Source organism: Rhopalosiphum padi, chromosome 2 (genome assembly GCF_020882245.1).
Source record: "Rhopalosiphum padi isolate XX-2018 chromosome 2, ASM2088224v1, whole genome shotgun sequence".
Taxonomy (NCBI): Eukaryota; Metazoa; Arthropoda; class Insecta; order Hemiptera; family Aphididae; genus Rhopalosiphum; species Rhopalosiphum padi.
The window spans coordinates 69,096,640-69,118,745 of record NC_083598.1 but is presented as its reverse complement, the minus strand read 5'-3'; the positions used below and the strand labels follow the sequence as shown (position 1 = coordinate 69,118,745).

The window sequence follows — 22,106 nt, the reverse complement described above, 5'->3', positions numbered from 1 at the left end:
ACATCGTGTGATGTGGAATGGAGTTTCGGCCAATATAAATCTTCGATTAATTGCCGGTTGTTCACATTTGAAAATTTAAAAAAACATAATTTAATAATAGGATGTAATAATATTAACTAATATTTAAAATATTTTTTTTTGCATATTTCACAATTTTTTACTGCATAGAAATTCTAGCCCTAAGCTAGTGACGAATATTAGTAAATAAGTAATATAAATTATATTAATTGTATTTTGTTAAATTGAATAGACATGACAAGTTTAATATAAATATTCTGACATTTAATACGTAATAATAATATAATTGATTTGATAATGAATGATTAATAAGGATTTAATATTCTAAAATTTAGTAAAAATTAAAAATATAATAAAATAAAATCTACTGTAAACATTTTAGAATTTATTAGCAGCTTCAAATTTTAAATTCATCGTTGTACCTTTTGTGTATCAACTCATGTAAATAAATCTAGGTATTAAATTGTCATCCTAATCAGTCAGACTTTTATTTAAGTATTTTAATAAGTATTTCTACACCTGTGCCATTCTTGAGGTGAATACAATGTAGGAACTGTATTATCATTATTCAATTTTATTATATTTTATGCATATTAATAATTATTATTAAATGCAATCAATAAATTATAAAAAAAACTATGATAAAATTTCTCAATTAACATTAAAAAATAATAAACATTATAATTTAATTGTGAAACAGATAAACAAAAGTGTTTAAATAAATAATAAATGAAAATAATAATATGCTAAATCTAAAAATTATGTTAAAGCAATATGAATGATGTAGTAAGTATAGTATACTAGCAATAATTTTGTTGATACATGAAAAATATTTAAATTTAAACAGAATTAATAACAGTTTTGTTCTGTTTTATAAAAAATGGTATTCATAATTAGTTAACACCAGGATAACTACGTTCAATCACAATAATGCATAAGTTTTCCTATCAACATACCAAATTTACTTTTACCACGGTGGCTGTTGCTGGTTTTGTGGTGGGTATTGTGGCGGATATTGAGGATATTGTGGTTGGCCTTGAGCTGCATAATTTTGATAGTCTGGAACCAAATACATTATTGTAAGCATAACTGGTAAATGCAATATTTTTGTGGTTTTCCGCACAACAAACACAAATTAATATTAATAAACAATCTTGAAAAGACTGTGAAAGAATGTTTTTTTCAAGATTGTACTGTTTTATTTTTTACTATAAAACAGATTAAATTAAAACATTTATGAGATAAAAATATTAAATTAACACTATCAAATTAATTTTTAATAATAATTAATATATATATATATTTAAATTTACTCTAAGTCTCTAAATAACCTCAGAAGGTGGGAATCTGTGTATAACAACTCAAATGGGTGTGATTATCACACATTTGAAAACATTTTTTTATTAATCCAACAGATTATAGTCTTTATATAATTAAATTTAACACAGTATAGCAATTTTGGATGCAGCTGATTGTCATAAACAAAAGATGACGATAGGGTCCGACTAAGCTGATCAAAAATCAGTTACTGCTGAGGTTACTCTTAGACTTACATAAACTAGAGTATAGACATAATTTGATTCACATTAAATATTTAAGTATTTTGCTTGATCGTGTACTCAAATGTCTCGAAACTAATAGTATTTAAGCATACATAGAACTATAGAAGGCTATATAAACATAAATTTTGTGTCTGATATTTTTATTAAATAGAAAACTTAACCCACAAAAGCTAAAATCTGGTTTAAATCACAATACTTGCAAATAATGTAACTAGTTTAGACTCAACGGCCGAGACCCATTAAAAAAATATCTTTTTCGCTCCCTGGTTACAATATAATATGTAGCACATTATTTACCTTGTGGCTGATAATGATGAAGTGTTGCATAGGGATTGTATGTAGTTGGCATAGGTGGTGCACACATATAGGGTTGGTAAGATGGTCCAGTCCTTGGAAGTGTGTATGGTAAGGGCATACCCTGTGGTTGCATAGGATAAGGGAGCTGAGTATTAACTGGAAATTCATCTGTATGAGAAAATTGAATTAAAAATAAGTATTAACACAACTCATATAGATACAAATTTAAATAATAAAAGTAAAAGTATACTTACGGCTTTTAGCAGGTGCAGCTGGAATGGAAATGGGTTTTTCTCTACTCAAATCTGAAGTTAATGTTTTAAGTAACTCTTCTTTTTCTGCTTTTCGAGCAAAACAAAAGTCGGAAATTTTATTTTGAGCAGTAATTAAAATCTATAGCAACAGAAACAATCATTATTATTTAATTAAAAATAATGAGTGCTAATTTTAAGTTTAACAACCAAAAACTAATTTGTTACATATAGTATATTCTAAAGTCTAAACTATTTTACTATGATACATTTTTTAATTATCATAAATAGAATATTTCATATAATTACTTCGGTTAAGTCATTATAAAATTTGGTTCCTTCAATTAAATTATTCTGTAAATCATTAAATACATCATAGCCAGATGCTAAATCTTTAAAGAGGACTTCCCTTTGGCCACCACTACTCTTTTCTCTACAAAATTCTGTATTCACCACCTAGAATCAAAGAAGATCAATTAATTATAATAGAAAAATATTAAAAATAAGAATAATAGAATATTAAGAATATACTTGTATATTAGATAGAAGTTTCTCTTGTCTAGCTAGACTATCATTAACTTGAGCTTTTAAATGTCCATAAGATTGATCCAAACTCTCAGTTGACAAATTAGCTTCATGAATAGATCCTTCCTCAGATAAAGCATTCAAGAATTTTGATTTCATATCAGTCGTGGCACATTTTAATTCCGTTTCAATAACATCTCTTTCATTTTTCAATGCTTCTACCTATATTAATTTTTAAATAAAAATAATTCATGAAAATAGAATTTATTAATATATTAATTTTATATTTACCTCTTCCATTAAGTGTTTTAATTTATCAGCAGCTGTGGAATTGGCAAAATTGACCCCAGAACTTGATCCAACTGGCAATACATTTTTTATGGCTTCGTGGCCTTCAGATAATAAATAAATGGCTCGTTTGTGTATTTCAAACTTTTCATGTATCATCTAATAGAATAAAAATGTAATCAAAAACCTTTACATATTGATAAAATCTCAATAATTTTACCTTATCAGCAGATTTAGCATTCTTAATGATTTCACGATATTTAGTTATGTTAACTTTAAAAACTTGAGTTAGAACACTAGACTTTGTACGATTCCATTTATCTTTAAACTGTGTTTGGAGTTGTTCGTCAGATGCTTGTTCTTCATTTAACATCCGTTCAGACTAAAGCATTTTTTTTATAAACAAAATTGTTCAATACGTTTATTAGAATAACTTATAAATATAGAAATAAATAACCTCATTGATTATTTCTTCGTTTCGTTTCAATAGCTCTGGTAATTCTCTGATCATAATTTCTAACTTATTAACTCCGCCGATCATTCGTACATTGTTTGATTTTTCTATTAATGATTGTGGTATTCCTACACCTTTAACATCCTCTAGTGCTGCTGGCAAATTTAATGACGCTAAACATCTATGAACAAATGCACCATAATATACTAAAATATATTAAGTCATTTTGATTTTTCTAGTGTAAGTAAATAATAGTTATACGACATACCCATTCAATATTTGTGTAGATTCTCTCAACTTTCCAATTTCTGAATTAACAAGTTCTGTTTTACGAACATCATATGCACTAAGTGCTTGTTGAACTGATATTGGTACTAAATCTTCAAACAAATCTAAAAAAAACGGAGTAAAATTAATTTAAGTACAAACAATATAAATAAAAATATATACCTTTGAATTTAGATGAAAACTTTGATGGTATAGGAGTTGGTTTGGCAATTGCAACTTTAGATATTAGTTCTAGATGTTTAACATCTGGAATTCGTTCATGATAAATAAAGTCATTATCTTTTTTTGCTTCATTTAACTCTTGCATAGCTTTATTCAGAAGTTCGTTGTAAAGTGAACGAGCACATCGATCTTGACCAATTTTAAGAAATGAAATAGCTACCTGAATAAAACCATAACAATCAAAATGTATAATTATATTGCACTCATCTCAAAATAATTCTTTATACATACATTAAGTCTAGCTATTTGTTCACCAACAGTTTTATTATTTTTACAAACCATTGCTTGATAATACTGAGCCAAACCATGGAACATTGCCTGTTTTCCATAAACCTATCAAATTTAAATTCAATAAAATGTTTGGATATTTGTGAAATCAAATAATATTTTATAAAATATCAAGTATTTACATTTGATGTCCATTCTTTATCCAAAGACATCATAACTGTTTCTCTTTCCATCATTTTTGCTGTTTCTGCATAATATTCTTCACATTGTGCACATAGTTTAGCAATCGTCTGATCTTTCATTTTATCTAAAATAAATAAAATATAGTATCAGTAAATACTTTAATAACAAAAACTAATAAATTTATAAGGCTGATATCATAAAAATGAAACCATCTCAATATTTATTTCTACTTTAAGAATTGTAATAATTTTATTTTATGTAAAATCTTATATTATGTAAGAATCTTATCCATGATGTAAGTAAGGCAGCAGTGGAATTATCAATCCGCTGACTAATTTTTAAGAACATAGGAAAAAAATACTCAATTAAATTAAATTCTAAATAGAATTACAAGCAAATACCTAATCTTATGAAAACTTCAAATAATATGGAACGGTAACTAACTACCCAAACAATAAGTACCCAAGGGTAATATTAGACAAATCAAAATCACATAAAGTACACTGAGGAAAAACAAAAATCAATAAAAGTAATAAATTACAGCATAAGCATTCTGGTTCTTGACTGGGAATTCACAAGTTTAGCCTAAATACAAAAAAGATAAACACAGCTCTGAATAAAACATGCCAACTAACCTGCAGTTAAAACAAATTCCAGCAAACAAATTACACCTTTTCTGATGTAGCCCAACCAAAATTCAACAATCTGTAAAGGTTGACTAGCATCAAACAACAATTATGAATGATATAGGCTTAATTCTATAAATAATTGTCTGAAAAGGTAAAGGTAAGGAGAAATCTCAACTATAAGTAAATTGAGAGATAAAGAAGAATTATTGAAGACAATATAGAGTGAATAATGTTAATATAAATCCTTATATCAGAATACAACTACAAAAGGATTATAGAAAAAAGACTAAATCGATCGAGGACAAGTTGAATGATGCAAAACCAACCTTACATTGTAGGTATACTTGGAAGACTCATCAGCCCTGTATAAATATGATGAACAAATAATGGCCGCCTATTGAAGTAATGAAAATGCCCAATCAGTTATACTATAAAGGGAATTACAGAACTACACTAGAATGCATGCAGAACATAGCTCAGTATTGATCAAACTCTCTATGACAATTTGATTAATGAGGATCTAAGCCACTAATGCAACAAAAAATTTACTAATAACTATGCTATTTTTATTTATTTTATTTATCCAAGTATGTGCTGTCTACTGATTCTATTGTACTGTTGCATAACATGATAATAAAAATAATGCAAAATCATGCAATAAAATTAATACTCATTTGTAGTCAAATTTTTTCATCTAAACAAAAATACATTGGAATATTTTAAAAAACTAAGACTTATGTTGTATAGTTATACAAATATACACCTTACAGTAAAATATTAAATACTGTAGCTTAGACCTTTTTTTAAGAAATATTACTAAGATTAAACAAATATAAGTACATTTTATCAGATATTATTTTTATAGATTCAATAGTCAATACTTTTAACTATCCAACCACTTATAAATATTAAAATAGTATTCTTATAATTAAATAGAATAAACATTCAAATAATCTTTGCTCTAAAAGATTTCTATGATAATTAACTCTACTTGTACTTAAAAATATAGTTATACCTTTAAATTGTGGACACTTTAGTAGATCACCAACATTTTGTTGGTTATTCAGAGGGGGGTAAATTTTTGGAATTCATAAAAGGAATAATATATGCTAGATTAAATTAAATTAAATTATAATATAATTATTTAAAGTTTTAATAATATATAAATTTAATATTTTAACAATACACATTTAAATAAATATAAAAAAAGAAATGCATACATACCCACCTAAATAAAATTCAATTTGATTTAAAAACCTTGGATTGTGAATGAGTTTGTTATCAATCTATCATTAAATTAGAATAAGCATATATTTCTGTCATTGTTTGTAATTTTTAAATTAAGATTAAAATAGGTATCTACTATTCAGAGATTTTCTCCATTGAAAAGTAGTGAAAATGTACTCGTTCACAAAAAAACATTGTTTATTGGGTGGTGTCTCTTAGAGAAGGCTTCACTGTACATTAAAATATTATGATAAACAAATTCATTTTACTCTCAGACATTAACATTTAACAACATCATACCCAGCAATCAATTTTGATTTAGATTCAAGCATGTGTAGTGAAATATGAAACAATAATTCTGATAATAATCCATATTACAAAACAATAATTAAATATTCATGTATTGCTTCCTTCATAGTCTCTTGTAAATAGACAAAATAAATTTGAAAATGATCTAAATTACAAACTTTAAATTCTATTAAGTTTATAATTTATTATTTTCTAATAAATAAAAGAATACTACCTATATCACAGCCAAATATATATTTATTTATTGTAAGTAAAGATACATTTTTGTATCATAAAATTAAAATAAATTATCTGAGATGAAAGATTATTATAAAATATAATAACATGCAAAAACCAACACAGATATCCTTACCTATATTAGCTTTGACTATAAACACTTCTTGAGCTTGGGCCAACATAAGAGAAGATAACATTGCCAATGTATCTGGATTTAAATCTGGAGTTGGATCTTGTTGAATTACATTCATAACTGTTGTTTTTAACGTATTAAATATACCAGCACTTTGCTATGAACAAATATTTTAATATTATAAAATTGAAAACAATTATAATACATAAATTGTAACAGAAGAAAATAATTTTATATTAATTATTGAATATATTGAAAAAGGTTAAATCAACAAATTGTAAAATCTATCAGTAATAATGATTTTTTTAAATAATCAATATATTTTATTAAATTTATTACGATTATAATGCTAAGATCGTTTCGTTTTATTTTATACCTTTCTATGTTCTGTCTAGCAAGAATGCACATTATGGCACCATGAAAATCAGTTATTTTGCATATATATTATATTTACATACACACATGCCACATAGCCATTGTAACCATTATGACAGGATGTCATATGGAGATGAAGCACAGAATTTTCATGTTCTTTCTCTAGACAAATTATCTATATAATCTATTTGGCCAAGTAATATATTTGTGACAACCCAATTACCCAAACTGATTGTCTAGTCTGCATATCTTCTAAAACCACATTCCTCCTATCAGTCCTATCTACCAATAAATGTTTGACCGTCACTATCTACTGCCGTGATTTTTTAGATTTATACAGTGATAGAAGTAATTTCACATGAGGTTGAATTGCATTTTCTCGCCAAACAAAGTAAAATAATCAAACTATCATATGTTTTAAAATGTTTATGGAAAATGTAAGTGAAAAATGAAATGCAAATAACTAACATTTATGGATAATATCACATTATATGATTACACAAAACCTTGACAAAAAATTGTAATTGGATTTCATATATGGTCTGAGAACTAGTTATAAGTTAAAACAGGTTAAAACTTTATTTAGATATTTATTTTATTTAATAGAATGAGCCAATCTTTAACATTTAAAAGCTCAAACTTTAACTATTAAAATAAGATAGGCAAACTATTTTAAAAATATAACATTTAAATTGAATTCCATAATATAAAGGTGATTATTTTATTTACCTGGAGAAGTTTAGCAGCCATTTTTAATCCATCATCGGTTTCCAAATTTTGGGCAGATGCTATTGCACTCTGTTGAGCTGCTATATTAAATAGTACACATATTCTTTCATAAGCAAATGAACAGAGAGCTAAAAATTATAAAATAAACATTAATATAGTAAATATTTAAAATGAATATAAAATAATTTATTGAGGTATTATATAATTTGAACATACTTATACTGACTTTTCCATTAGCAAAGAATGATGTCATTTTATTGAATGCATCTTTCCACTTAAAAGGAATCTGTACTTCAGATGGCGGCACTTTAGATTCTAATGAAGTAATCTGATCATAATAACTGCAAAATACACACACACACATATATATAAACTATACTATTTAAGTAATTATTAGTAAAATTAAATTATGATAGTTTACGTGTATATTAGTTCAAGAGAATTGTCATATTTGTCCAACACTTTCCAAAGTGCTTGGTTTCGGAGTTTGCTCAATTCGTTGATAGGTTCTGTGTAGTCTTCAGGGTTGTCAGCAGAGTTGTAATGCGACGATATCAGATTTCGCAAAGGTTTCACGATGTTTACTTCAGACGCGCGTTTCGTGGGCACTGCCAGCAACGTCGTAGTCGCCATACTGAGTATCGTAACGAAAAATTTCACAAATTTAAAAAACAGAGACGATATGAAACAAAGGTACGATGTACTCTTGATCAGTGAACGACGGGCTCATAAATGGACTTCTCTATAAAACATTAAGTCTAAGATACAGATATCCAAGAGTTGTTAACACATAATTCGACAATAACAGCAAACGTGTGATGACTAATAATGACTAAGCCAACGAGTTCAAGATCGAGAGTATATAACTGTTTAAGCTGTGAAGAGTGAACAAAACTTCCGTGAGGGCATTGGGCGATAATAATAACACGATATGTATATAATGAATAATAATGATCAAGGAGTAAGGTTTAACTGACTTTATTGTCACTCATCTGCTTATCAGTTTACAGTGTTGCCGGAATAAAAAACACATACAGATGTTTAATATGGAAATTATACATTTCCCTCGCCAACAATTAAATTTGAACATAACTGTACTGCTCTACAGTATATGAATTTAAGTATATATACTATATGGTAAAAGATTTGAACAATGAACATATTAATATGAGGTAAAATAATGAATATTAAAAAAGTAAAGAACTTTTAAAATGTATTTATTTGAATAGGCGGTAGTATGAATTAAAAAAATATGATAAAAACACAAATACCTATAACACAAGCTTGACTGCTTGAGTACCTATTTAATATTTATACGTATGCACTTAATTTGGTCTATGATTTATACTACTAACAGCCTTTCTAAACGTCTAAATTTAATTGTTACTAGGTAGGGTTATTCACAAAAGCTTACATTATTTAATTTTTATTAGATGGTTTATTTTATGTGAGCTATTTATTATTTAATTTTTATTCCTGTTAGGCTATAAATGCATTACTCATTTACAATATTTCAATAAAAACAGAAATCTTAAATTATGCTTTTTTTCTAACTTGTTTTACTTTCATTGCTCAGCACTCCACTTTTTATTAATATTATAAGCAAGTATAACTTATAAGTTATACTTTAACCTGACTATATTAAAGTGTACATTTTAAAAGTATAAAGGAAATTGGGGGAATTTGTTTTGAAAAAATCTTAGAATCTGATCCAGATGACATTAAATCTTGATCTCGATAGTCGATTCGATCAATACGTCATACAAAAATTATATATATAAATTCAATTGTATAAACTTTATTTTCTGTGGTGCTATAAATGTACTTTATCATCATGGTTCATACCAGTTATCATTTTTCTACCTCGTGGTTGATATCAGTTATCAATTATAATGCCTTATCAGAATGCAAGAACTACTAAAACTATAACTTATAACTATATAATTATTATTTTTATGTTTTAATAAATATATTTTTTTACTAAACATTCTATACATATTTAAATATGTTAAAATGATATAGTTACATTTATATTAAAAGTTTAAAAATGAATAAAACTTGTTCATTAAGACGTCTGTGTAACTTACATGAATATTTAATTAAGCAACACCGTGTTATACGTTACAAATCAAATACTTGCAATGACTTAAATTCATTTGTATTGTATGATAAATTTATATGTGAACGTCGGTCTCAGTCCAAATGCAGTGTCTTAGTGCAGGTTTCTTCAGAAAATTCAATTTCTGATCTATATTCATATTGCTCCAAATTTGGTTCAATAAAAAATATATTTCACTATCAACTGGCTGGATCAAATCATTTTGTACTTACCGAATTTGAAGACCAATCAGCAGTGAATACGTTGCTTGACCAAAGTACATATTATGTTAAAGATTCAAATGTTGTAGCTGTAAGATCACCATTTCTTTGGTTTCGTTCAAATGCAAGTAAAAAAAATTCAAAATTATTAAGTACTGATGATAAATTAAACTTTCCATTTCAAGCAAATCAAACAATGATAGAGCCAAATATAAAAAATATTGGACTGGAAAAACTTGATTCATTGTCTAATCAGATGTTATTATTATTGAAGTGTACACAACTAAATGATATTGGTACAAGATTGAGGTTTCTAATAGCAATGCAAATTGAAAATGCACTTAAAGGTATTTTCCCATTGACAAAAGTATTGCCCTTTGGATCATCAGTAAATAGTTTTGGTAAGATTGGTTCTGACATTGACTTAGTTATAATGGACAGTGAAATCAAAGAAAATAAAACTAGTCGATTGATTTATCATGGGAAATGTGTGTCAAATAGTCGGACACAAACTCAACGAAATGTTGAAATACTTGGTGATTTATTGCAGTTATTTTTACCTGGTTGTTCAAGAGTAAAACGTATTTCTCAAGCAAGAGTACCTATTGTCAAATATTCACAAGATTTTGTTGGTGTTGAATGTGATCTAGCAGTTTCTAATGAGACAGCTGTTAATATGTCTGAACTTTTGTACATTTTTGGTAATTTTGACTACAGAGTTAGGCCTTTAGTTTTTACCATAAAAATGTGGGCCAGAGAGATCAATTTAACAAATGATACACCAGGGAGATGGATAACCAATTTTTCATTAACACTATTAGTGTTATTTTACTTGCAACAAGAAAAAATCATTCCTAAGATTCAGACGCTAGTAAAGCAAGCCAGTAATAGTGATGTTCGAATTACAAATGAAGGTATCAACTGCACGTTCCTTAGAGATGTATCAAAACTTCATAAAGTTGTTGAAAATAAAAAAACCTTGGACCAACTTTTACTTGGTTTTTTTGAATATTATGCATCATTTGATTTTAATACAAATGCAATATCACTAAATTTTGGAAAAACAATCAATAAGCCTGAATATAGCGCCCTATACATTGTCAATCCATTAGAAGTACATTTTAATGTTAGTAAAAATGTTAGTTCAGAAGAAATGGAGAGGTTCAGGATAGAACTAAGAAATGCTGCATGGATTATAGATTCTTCCTTAATGAATACAAACTCATTTAATATATTAGATCTATTCAAAGGTTTTGATGTTAACAAAAAAAATCAAATAGTTTTTGAAATCCAACATCAAATAAAAAATTCAAACAGGTTAGTTACTGTCAAAGATTTATTTGATGATTCTCAAACACAAGAAGACAAAAGACTGACTTAACAGTTAAAACCCAAACCCAGTGACAGAAAGATTGTGTTTTTTAAATAAAATAAGAATATACTATAAATTAAAATATTATATTATTGTTTTTTTCTTTCTTTTGTATTTATGCATATTATACCCAATACAACAAGGTCTCAAGGTTCTATTAATAATAGAATTAATTCCTCTAAATTTATTTTTTATAACTATTTAGATATTAATGCAGACATAATACTTAAAAATATTATTATTGATTTGTAATAACTCATAACGTAATTTTAATTTCATAAATAGCAACTCATTACTCATAAGTCATAAGAGTATCTTTAAATTCTACAAGTTACAACCTATAATTTGTTCAAAATCTAACCTGCTAAAATGTTACCAATCAATAAAATATCTATCATTAAATAATTCTTATGAGTTAAGGTTTAATACATCATATTATGCTTACTTCAGTATTTTGTTCATCAGTCTTTTGATATCTATCTCAAATCAAAGTCTATAACAAATTAACATTAAGTTCTACTATAAAGATTTTAAGGGTAACTAGATAGAGTTAACCGCTGTAATGGATATCTAGTAAAATTGATTTATTACACAAATAAACCAAAATACAATTAGAAATATACTTGATATCTCATCTATAAGCTTTACTTAAGTTTAAAGTGGGTAGATTCACAAAAATATATTAAAAATGATCAACTAATTTTCTAATGCATGTATAAATTAATAAAAAAAGAAGATTCTTAGTATTTAGCATCCTTATATTATAGATATAGTATTATTATTAAAAAAACTGTAATTGTAATAATATAGTAGGTAGAATTATTTTTAGCCAAAAATATTATATATATAATTATTTAAAATTTCAGAAGAGTATATAAATGTTTGTTGTTATTAACAACATTTATAATAAAATATCAATTTTACAAATTTTCATTCTATCTTAATGATAACTATAGGCACAATTAGGAAGACGCTTAGTGTGTATAAGCACTCCCAATTTTAAAATTAGCACACTCAAATATTTTTTTTATAATATCACATTCCGAAGCAATTTAACGCTATGTTCGGAAAATTAAGAGCTTGAGCACCCTCAGTTTTTTAGTTTTTTTATTGAAATTGCGCCTATGATGATCACCATTAGCTAATAAGCTATATAGGATATTTTGAACAATTGTATGATGCCAGAAATATAATTATAGCTAATTAAGCTATTTTTTTTATCCTAATAGAATATTAGTAGTCTAAATAAAACACAATAAATCAAAGTTTCATTTAGTTTATTTTAATTTTATCTTTCAATTCAGGATACACCGAAATAGTAAACAATATATTTTTTAAGACCAGCATAAAAACATAATATTTACTATTAAGTATTAAATATGAATACAAGTGTAAAGACCAATTGTCAATTGCATTATCTTAATAAAACAGAATATAAATTAATTTAACATTTTAAGTATAATACCAATGTAGTCAAATAGTTATTATTTCATAACATCATGATTTGTTGGAAAATAATTACCGAGACTGTGACTGATGTTATAGGTATTTTTTCAATAATAATAATTAATAATAATAATAATAATAATAATAATAAAAACGGACAGTCTTGAACTTATTGGTACAAATGTTACAAATTACCATTATTATCTAGATGGCAATTTATACAATACATTTTATTGCCAAATTTATTAAATAATGCATGACCATTTGTTTTAAACGTTGTATAATACAAACGCATTAATATAATAGTTATCTGATTTGGTCACATACAAATAAAATGAATTATAATATAATATATACATACAAATTTTGTCTAAAATTGATAAAAATGAATTGAACATATTATTCATTAGAATTAAGTTACATTTCATGAATAATTACTAAAAAGATAAAAATTTGTAAGATACCTTAGTAGTATCTATAGAACACTAGACGTAATATTGAGAACTAGAACATAAATATTAAAAAATAAATCTAATCATCAAAAAGTTATTTCTTGATATTTAAATTAAAATGCACACTATTAAGCAAAAATATAAACTTAAGTTGTTTTGTTATTGTTAAATCAAATAAAAATGTGATAATAGAAAATGTTACTCGAAACTTCCCTAATCACGCACACAATGTAGAACTAAATATTATTTATTGATTGGAAGACATCAAGGTAAAAATTCAAAAACAACCCAATCAATAATATATATATACACATATAAATGCATATATATATATATTATCTAAATATATATATTTATATATGTAAATACATATGTATATATATTTAACAGGATATCGTAGAATATATTAATTATTATACATTTAAACTATATTATATTTATATATGGAAAAGATAATTATACTTAAATTGTGATTGATAAGACTTTTAACTAAATATTAATTTGTATCTAAAATTTATGCTTCAAATTCAATTTAAGTCTATATGAATGTGAGAGGTAGATTCGTTTCGATAAAAAATTATTATTATTTTCATTATAATTTAATTATTGTCTAGTTAACGTTATTAATGCTGCGTACTTTTTTAGCTACAGCCCTGACACGTTTAGCAGCTTTAGGAATAGCCAATTCTAATTTACGTTTAACACCAGTACTAGTGGATGGTTCCTGTTCGTCAGAACTCTTTACTTCTTCGAATACTACTGGTTCACTCTGTTCCATAGAATCCTTGTTAGTATTTTCTGGAATTTGGTCACCTTGACTATGTAGTCTAGTTCGTACAGCATTGGTAGTAGAATTTAAAGCAGGTGGTCCCATAGCTAAAGATAGATCACTTGCAGTAGTACTACAGGATGAGCAAACTGAAAGTGTAGACGATGAAGAAGCCGATTGTAAATATTGAATTTCTGTCTTGCATTTATTAAGTTCCTATAAAAGTAATTATTATAAAGTATAGAATAAATATTAATTTTTTTTATAATTACATAAATTTAAAGAAAAAAATGAAACCCATAATAAAAAATCAATTTAATACTAACTTGTAACAATGTGCTGAATTTTCGATTTGTTTCTTCATTCTTCTTATCATATTCATCCATCCTATTCGAATATTCTACCAATGTTTTATGTTGTTCAGCCATTTGTGATTTGCATTGTTTTAACTCACGCTGCACGTTGCCTACTTGAGTTGATGTTCTATAAAATATTTTAAAAAAACTTTTACTATTGGTTTATAGTTCAAGCAGTTGTTTATCTATCTTGCCAAGACACGAAAAATGATACATAGTAAAAAAAATTGCTAAATGGTGGCAAGATTCATAAAACTGTTTTTTTGCAAATAATTGCATACTATATTGAATTAATGTTTTTTGAGTTTTTGACATTTGGCATAATCATATGTTTTTAGATTCTGAAGGAATGATGAATGTATACTATTGATTAAACAATAATTTTCTTTCTTTATCACTACTTATTAATACTACAAACCTAATAACACTATTTTATTGTTTCTACAGAATGTTGGCATTGACTTAAAATTATATATTATATGTGATCTATTTTACTAAAAATTAATTCAATACTTAAACCCAGTGGGCGGCATTGGCATATCCAGAATTTTATTTAGGGGGGGGGGGGGGCACACAGTGTGAAATTTTATAAGACATATAGTAGTATATGTCATAATATGTACATATTGTAGTATTGCGTTCATGTATACAAATATAAATCTTTAAAACAAAAAATAGTAAATACGGCCAACGAGGGGGACCTTCATATTTGTAATTTCTTTTTGTTTAATTAAAGGATGTTTTACAATAATTATATACATATTGGGATTTAATATTTTTAGAAGTGTAATTGGATAGATATATAAACTTTTTTAATGCTTAAACTTGCACCCCTTCTGAATACATTTTTTGTAATAATTTAATTGATTTGAACAAAAACAGATAAAATGTATTATCTATGATTATAACATAAAAGTATATAATGGTTAACAAATTAATCGTTTTAACTATAATATTTAAAATTTTACTTACTTGCGCAATTGTTTCCGTAAATCTAAGAAATCTCGTTCCAAATGACAACTTTGAGACCTATTAAAAAAATAAATAGTAAAAGGATGAGCTAATATAAAGATTTAAATATTTCAATGAAGAAGACTCCTAACCACTCATACATAATTGACTATACTATACTGACATAAACAAAATTGAGTTTGTCTTAAACTAAAAATATTTTGTTTATAAAAATTATATTTAGTTTTCCCAATTATTTTGAAAAGTTATGCAAATCACAAACTGTCTAAAGTACCAATTAGAATACTAGATCTTATTTGCAATCAAAAAACACTCTCTAAAGTTTAAAACCAAACCATTAATTCTCCAAAAAATGTTTTCACAGTAAAAAAAAAGAAAAAATTGTTCATATGTTCCACTCTAAATCTTAGGTGGTCACACAACTTATTCTTATAGGGTCATTTATGTGTTAAAGGTTGATACAAATTTGAAATCTAATTACTTAATGGCATAGACAGGTATTTTCATTGGGGGAGGGGATATATATACTCCAAAAAACTAGCTTATATTTATAAAAAATTTTTTTTTCTATTATCAATATAATGTATAATGTATTATACATTCATGGTGGACATACCTCTCCTCTTGTATAGATACAATACTTAATTTAGTCCTAGGGACATAAATAGGTTTAAAAAAGGCGCGTAAAATACCATACAAATGTCTAACTCTTTTAATTCATACCACTACCTACTGATTACTATTTCAGACATAAGAATTTACTCATACTATTTTAACTGTTCCTTTCTATTTTCCTAATTTTTTTATACTAGTTTAATGGCATATACAGGTACATAAAAAATTAAAAAACTTTAAAATACTTATAACACATTTCAAGATTAAAATATCAATAAAAGCCTATGTGATACACTTTATAATATTTTTATAATAGGTAAATTGATTTGAAATATTGAAGCTGGCAGACATTATCATTGCCAAGAAAATGCTAATATAAATATATAGTAACAATTTCAAATACCTACCATTATTCTTATTTGAATCACAACAAAAAATACAAAATATATAGTATCAGGCTTGGATGAACTTGTGTCGCCCAACTATTTTTACTTTTCCAGTGTTATGATTAGTTAAAATGAAAAAAAGCATATATTGTAAAGCCAACAATATAATATCTTTAAGCTGAGATTCCAAAAGAAACTTTAATAGTAAAACTAGTATTTCAAACTTCATACTTCAATACAACATTCTATATATTTTAACTTTTAAAAACTAAACATTTGGTTATGATTGTGAAAATAAAGTCAGTGTGTATTTTGACTTACGTTTTTATTCCTTGTTTAATTTTACATACACTCTTTCGTAACATAGAACCACATTGAGGACTTTCTGATGAAGATCTTTTACCTTCTAAACTTGAAACCGAACCTTCACGTATCATTAAACTACGTTTTCTCAGACACATACTGGTAATAGTTCTAGTATTAGGTGGACCTGAAATATTTTTATTATCATATTATAGTAAAATGTTTTGCTATTTAACATAAATAGTTTTATAAATACCTAAAGGTGATGGAAATTCATGATAATCATTAGCAAAAAGTCTAATTTCTGGAAGAGTTGGTTCAATTTTTTCCCTAAAATATTCCATGGCCATTGTGGACAAGTCAAATAGTTCATCGGTCACTTTATATGGCCTTGCCAACTTTGAAGTAACTTTAATATAATGTAATATTTTGTACACTTCATCTAAAATCTGAAACAGAAATACACATATTAAACAAATTAATTAAATATTACTTAGAATTATAAATTACCTCTCCAGCAAAAAAACATATATGTTTTCTTTCAATATGTTTACCAAATGCCATACGCAATAATAATAATCTCATGTGAAGTGTTTCAACAATATCAGATTCACATGCAAGTGGATGTTGTCGCCTAGCAGATTCTCGTCTGGGCATTTTTGTTTTAATAACTTGAAAGCGATTTAACATTTGGTTTTGCAAACGTTGAAAAGTAGAATTTAACATAGTACTACACACCACATTGAAATGCCGAGAAACCTGTAAAAAAATTAAAAATTAATAAAAAAAAAAACAGAAACACCTAAGATGTCAGATTTATTTTACTTACCGATCTTAGTTGGGATATATGTTTGAAATTAGTATATGATAAGATCTTCTCAAGAATTTCATATGGAAGGTCTAGCAAATTAATATGGCTGGAACTACTTTGGCCTAAATTAACTACACTGAAATTTTTCTCAGGTTTTGTTATAACAACCACTTTGGTTGAAGAACCAGAACTACTACTACTTTGTTGCCTGGTAGATACCATTTTATATAATGTTGATGTTATTCCTTAGTAGAAAATATATGACAATTTTGGATGTATGTGTCAACTTAAACCTAAAACATATGAATAAAAAAAATAAATAAATAAATATTTGATTTATTATAAGAAATCCGATTTAATTAGATCAATGTTTTTCTAGTCATTACATACTTTAAAAAATCTTTAAACATACTCTATAGCAGTTTTTATCAAATTACAACACACTTAGATGAGACATATTTAGAATTTAATTTTTGTAGATCCATAGGAATAATTTCAACACTTAATAAATATGACAAAATGAAAAAGTAAAAAGAATTAATTCAAACTTTCATAAAAAACGAATAATAAATTAATATTTTTTTACAGAGTAATTATTTTAAAATTTATTCAATTGAATAGGTACCTAGTCCTTAATTAAATATGTCCAGGTTTTTTAAACAATTGTTTTATCTTAGTTAAGTATTACATATTAATGTTATGATTATCAATACAAATATAATATATTGTACTTGGAGATATCACTTTTAATAAGTTATTTTTTAATGTGAATTATTAACATTAATAAGACATAAAATAAATTATAACTTAAAATGTATTTTATTTATTTTATATAATTACTTAGGTATATTCTTAGTTATAATAAATTGTGTTTTCTTACAAATAAATGCATTTTTAGAATTAACTATACCAAAAAATGTACTCGTAATAATATGTAATTAAGTTTTAATATTTTATATTTGTTTAAAGAGTTAAGTTAATATTAAGTTTCATAAACCATAAGAATTTTAATTATCTAAAAAAAGCAAACACAATTTTCAATATTTCAATTTTTAATCCAACAGTTATAATTTAAATACTAATTAATTTTTAACACAATCGGCCTTAAAAAAAATTGCAAAATGTCAAATGTTCATTTAGGTATAGAAATTGTCAAAACTAATTTATACAAAATTTAATGTAAAATACCCCTATACTGAAATAATTAAATGCTAAATTATTCTAAATATGTAACAGTATAAGTTATATTAAAAAAAATTAACAACTAGTTTCCTATAGCTTGAAATTTAGAAATATATAATAAAAAAGTATTCTATCAAATATACTAGTTGGTTATTAATAAAACTTGTTTTCATAGTAAATCATAAAATAAAATAAAAAAAATAATTGTGTAATGCTAGTTATAGTTGAATATACAAAATATTTTAAAGTTGATAAAACGTAAGAGAAGAGAGCACACTATATTAGATAATATTGATTTGCAATTAGGTAAGAAGTAAACTATGAAATTGGTTGAGTTTTACTACCAATAATGTTATTGAATAAATACAAATCAACACTAAGTCTAATTCTAGTGTAACTAACACTACGGGTTAATGAAATATTGGCAAAAAATAAAAATCTTCAAATAAACCATAAACGTATCCTGGACAAACCTAGATTCCAGAAAGATGTTGACAAAAGCTAATACGTTTACGCACTGATACTTGCGCGAAAAAATGTAAAAAAACGATTCGTCGAACGTCTCAAGTAAAACATAAATTTAAATAACGAGTTGGCGCGACAGACCAAAAACAATAAAATTTTCGAAAAGTTTTGTGTGGCTTGGCAAAGAACTAAGGAGATACACACAAAGCGCGGAAGATGATTCTGCGAGGACGAAACAATGGACCTTTAAGGACAAAGGCTCGCGTTATCAGGTTTTCGGCGGGGGAGCATAGACAAGGTGACGTATACAGCAGGGAAGGGTGGTCGTGGCGCGAGGGAGGGAAAAAAGCCTATCGTCCGGTAGAGCCGGAACACTGTTTCGCCTGCGTGCGTATACAAAAATCTCGCGCCCAAAACACAACAAGCGAAAAAACGTCGAAAGCCGAGAAAAAGCTCCGCTAGACCCGAAAGTACAAAGGTCGGTAGACCTTGTGTATGGCGCGCATAGACAGATACGACGGATGTTCCGTGTCGCCTACATCAATAGTTCGTGCATCGCGCTACACGTCCCGCCGGTACCCGCTACCGGATGAACTTCGGCGGGCCGCCTGGCCGGTCCGGCCGCGGAATGCGTTACGTTACCTTGGAGTCCTGCGGCACCGCCAGAAAAATACGATAGCGGATGGCAAGTCGGAATAATAATAATATTCTAAAATAACACAGCAGTGGTCCGCACTCCGCAACGAGCGTTTGAAAATCTCCCGAACGCCGAAACACAAGCCTCGGTAACGACCACCAACATGGACGGCGGGGCGGTGGAGGCGCAAGGCTGTTGATTGGCACGCAAAAGCAGTCAGTACCAGCACCGGACCGCGATAGAGTTGCTGTACAAATGCGAAATGGATCCGAAATGCGATCGCGCCAACACTGTGTGATGATCGGTGTCCGTACTGGATAGGGAACGCGAGACGTGTCCCGCGAGCGTTTGACGGGCGGGCGGGCGAGCCGTTGGTGGGGCGCCGCGACAAACCCCCGACAAGAGCCACAACCGAGCGATCGCCGCGGCCGCGCAGTGTTGCCAATATCCCGGTGGGTACGTTAATAAAAATTAAAAAGACTCGTCGTTCCTTTCTTCTACACTTCTACAGTACTCAGTAGTAAGTACAGACCTCCTAGACACTTCGTACCCGTAGATCTATAATAAACATGGGTTTTTTTTATACCTAGGTCCTAATATATCTCCTAAACACGATCGCCGACGGGGCATAAACCTACAATGAACATAGGCTTATGTCATAGATGTATGTAGTATGTATTCTAGACACGACCGCCGAAGCCACAGCTACCGGTATTACACGTGCCGTGGTCATTTTAAATAATATATACATAATACATATAAATAATAATAATAATAATATTATGGTCTTCCACTTTTTGTGGTTCCTGGTCCATAGCGGCACAGCAGCAGGCAGCTACCACACCTACCAGTTACCACCACCACGAATATAGGCACGGTACCACGCGCGTCCCCGCCGCCACCGTCACCGCCGGCAAGGGGTTATTGGCACTAGGAATTTTTTTCTCTCTTCTCATTAAATTCCCAAACCGGAAGCTACGTTACAATAATAATATAGGTAGTATAAATAATATATTGTGTGTCCCTCGACGTTGGCGGCAGCGGCAATACGACTCGAAGTAGGAAATTACATTTTTTTCCCGCCGTTTTTACGCGTAGGTACCTACATCTTGAATTCTTAAATAATATATCCGTATATAATCACATCCACTTCATCTGTAATATTCATAAGACGTGTAATCGTCGTATAGTAGATACGTATTTGCTAATAATATTATAATTATTATTTGTAATATACTTATTATTAAGCTTGTGCAAACATAGTATTATCACTTTAATATACTTATACTTTTAATTATTTCCATATCAATATAACTAGCTAGTATAGACGTATTAGGTATAGTTATTAGTTACATACTATTGAGGCAGATTGGAGGTACATCTACTGTAATAAGTATAACAATCATTATATTTTATAAAGTATCTCCGAATGACCATATTCATATTTATAATTTACTGAACAATATCTACACATACCTAGACGTATCGCGTACCTATATGACATTATAATAGCATATTATCTATCATTTAGATTATAGAACATAATATTATGTTTAAGTGTTGAACTCATACTTTCATTACACTAGCTCTGAACACTCAAACACATAATGTAGGCAGGTTTTTAGTATAATCGATTTTTCAGTAGGTAGTAGGTACCTATAATAAATCGTGGATCATTAATTAAGTTATTTACCTGCCTAATATTAAGGATTTGGGAAAACTAAATATTACATACAATTATTATTATTTTTTTTTCTGGGGAGTCCTCCATGTCTGGACATACTTCTCGCACCAATTTAAAAAAATATATCCCAATGTATTAATATTTTACTCATGCCTATCAAAATATTAATATCTAAACTGCAATAATGAAATTAATTTTTATTAGATTTGATGACATGTTTCAAGGTATATTTTGGTTTACCTCCCAAAAATCACCCAAAATACACCACTAACTGTATAGTTTATAGATACTGTTTATAATTAATGTAATATACTCGTATATACAAAAGTCATTATTTTTCTTTCAAATTAAATTATACAAGTATAAAGCTTTAAAAAAGATATCAACTATATAGTACTACATT

The 22,106-nt window shown here is 27.5% G+C and overlaps 3 protein-coding genes across 4 annotated transcripts; 1 reads left to right on the top strand and 2 right to left on the bottom strand.

Annotated features, from left to right (window-relative positions):
* Positions 1 to 673: 673 nt before the first annotated feature.
* Positions 674 to 8,864, bottom strand: LOC132920830 (programmed cell death 6-interacting protein). Its single transcript, XM_060983527.1, has 16 exons — positions 8,356 to 8,864; positions 8,151 to 8,275; positions 7,935 to 8,062; positions 6,834 to 6,987; positions 4,316 to 4,440; positions 4,137 to 4,238; positions 3,846 to 4,065; positions 3,664 to 3,787; positions 3,399 to 3,576; positions 3,162 to 3,323; positions 2,945 to 3,100; positions 2,660 to 2,875; positions 2,438 to 2,584; positions 2,132 to 2,270; positions 1,878 to 2,045; positions 674 to 1,077 (listed from the first exon to the last, which is right to left on the bottom strand). Exons 1-16 carry the CDS (start codon positions 8,565 to 8,567, stop codon positions 986 to 988), a joined length of 2,448 nt encoding a protein of 815 aa, XP_060839510.1. The 5' UTR covers positions 8,568 to 8,864; the 3' UTR covers positions 674 to 985.
* Positions 8,865 to 9,866: 1,002 nt separating this feature from the next.
* LOC132922417 (poly(A) RNA polymerase, mitochondrial-like) lies at positions 9,867 to 11,712 on the top strand. Its single transcript, XM_060985925.1, has one exon. The coding sequence runs from the start codon at positions 9,982 to 9,984 to the stop codon at positions 11,632 to 11,634; it is 1,653 nt and encodes a 550-aa protein (XP_060841908.1). The 5' UTR covers positions 9,867 to 9,981; the 3' UTR covers positions 11,635 to 11,712.
* Positions 11,713 to 12,885: 1,173 nt separating this feature from the next.
* LOC132920859 (F-box only protein 28-like) lies at positions 12,886 to 20,360 on the bottom strand. Of its 2 annotated transcripts, none has more exons than XM_060983577.1 (8): positions 20,025 to 20,360; positions 17,754 to 18,028; positions 17,435 to 17,683; positions 17,181 to 17,373; positions 16,943 to 17,111; positions 15,621 to 15,677; positions 14,619 to 14,775; positions 12,886 to 14,508 (listed from the first exon to the last, which is right to left on the bottom strand). In XM_060983577.1, exons 2-8 carry the CDS (start codon positions 17,955 to 17,957, stop codon positions 14,134 to 14,136), a joined length of 1,404 nt encoding a protein of 467 aa, XP_060839560.1. In that variant the 5' UTR covers positions 17,958 to 18,028; positions 20,025 to 20,360; the 3' UTR covers positions 12,886 to 14,133. The 2 variants fall into 2 exon arrangements, with proteins under 2 accessions (XP_060839560.1, XP_060839561.1); XM_060983578.1 differs by lacking the exon at positions 20,025 to 20,360 and adding an exon at positions 19,391 to 20,002.
* Positions 20,361 to 22,106: the final 1,746 nt, after the last annotated feature.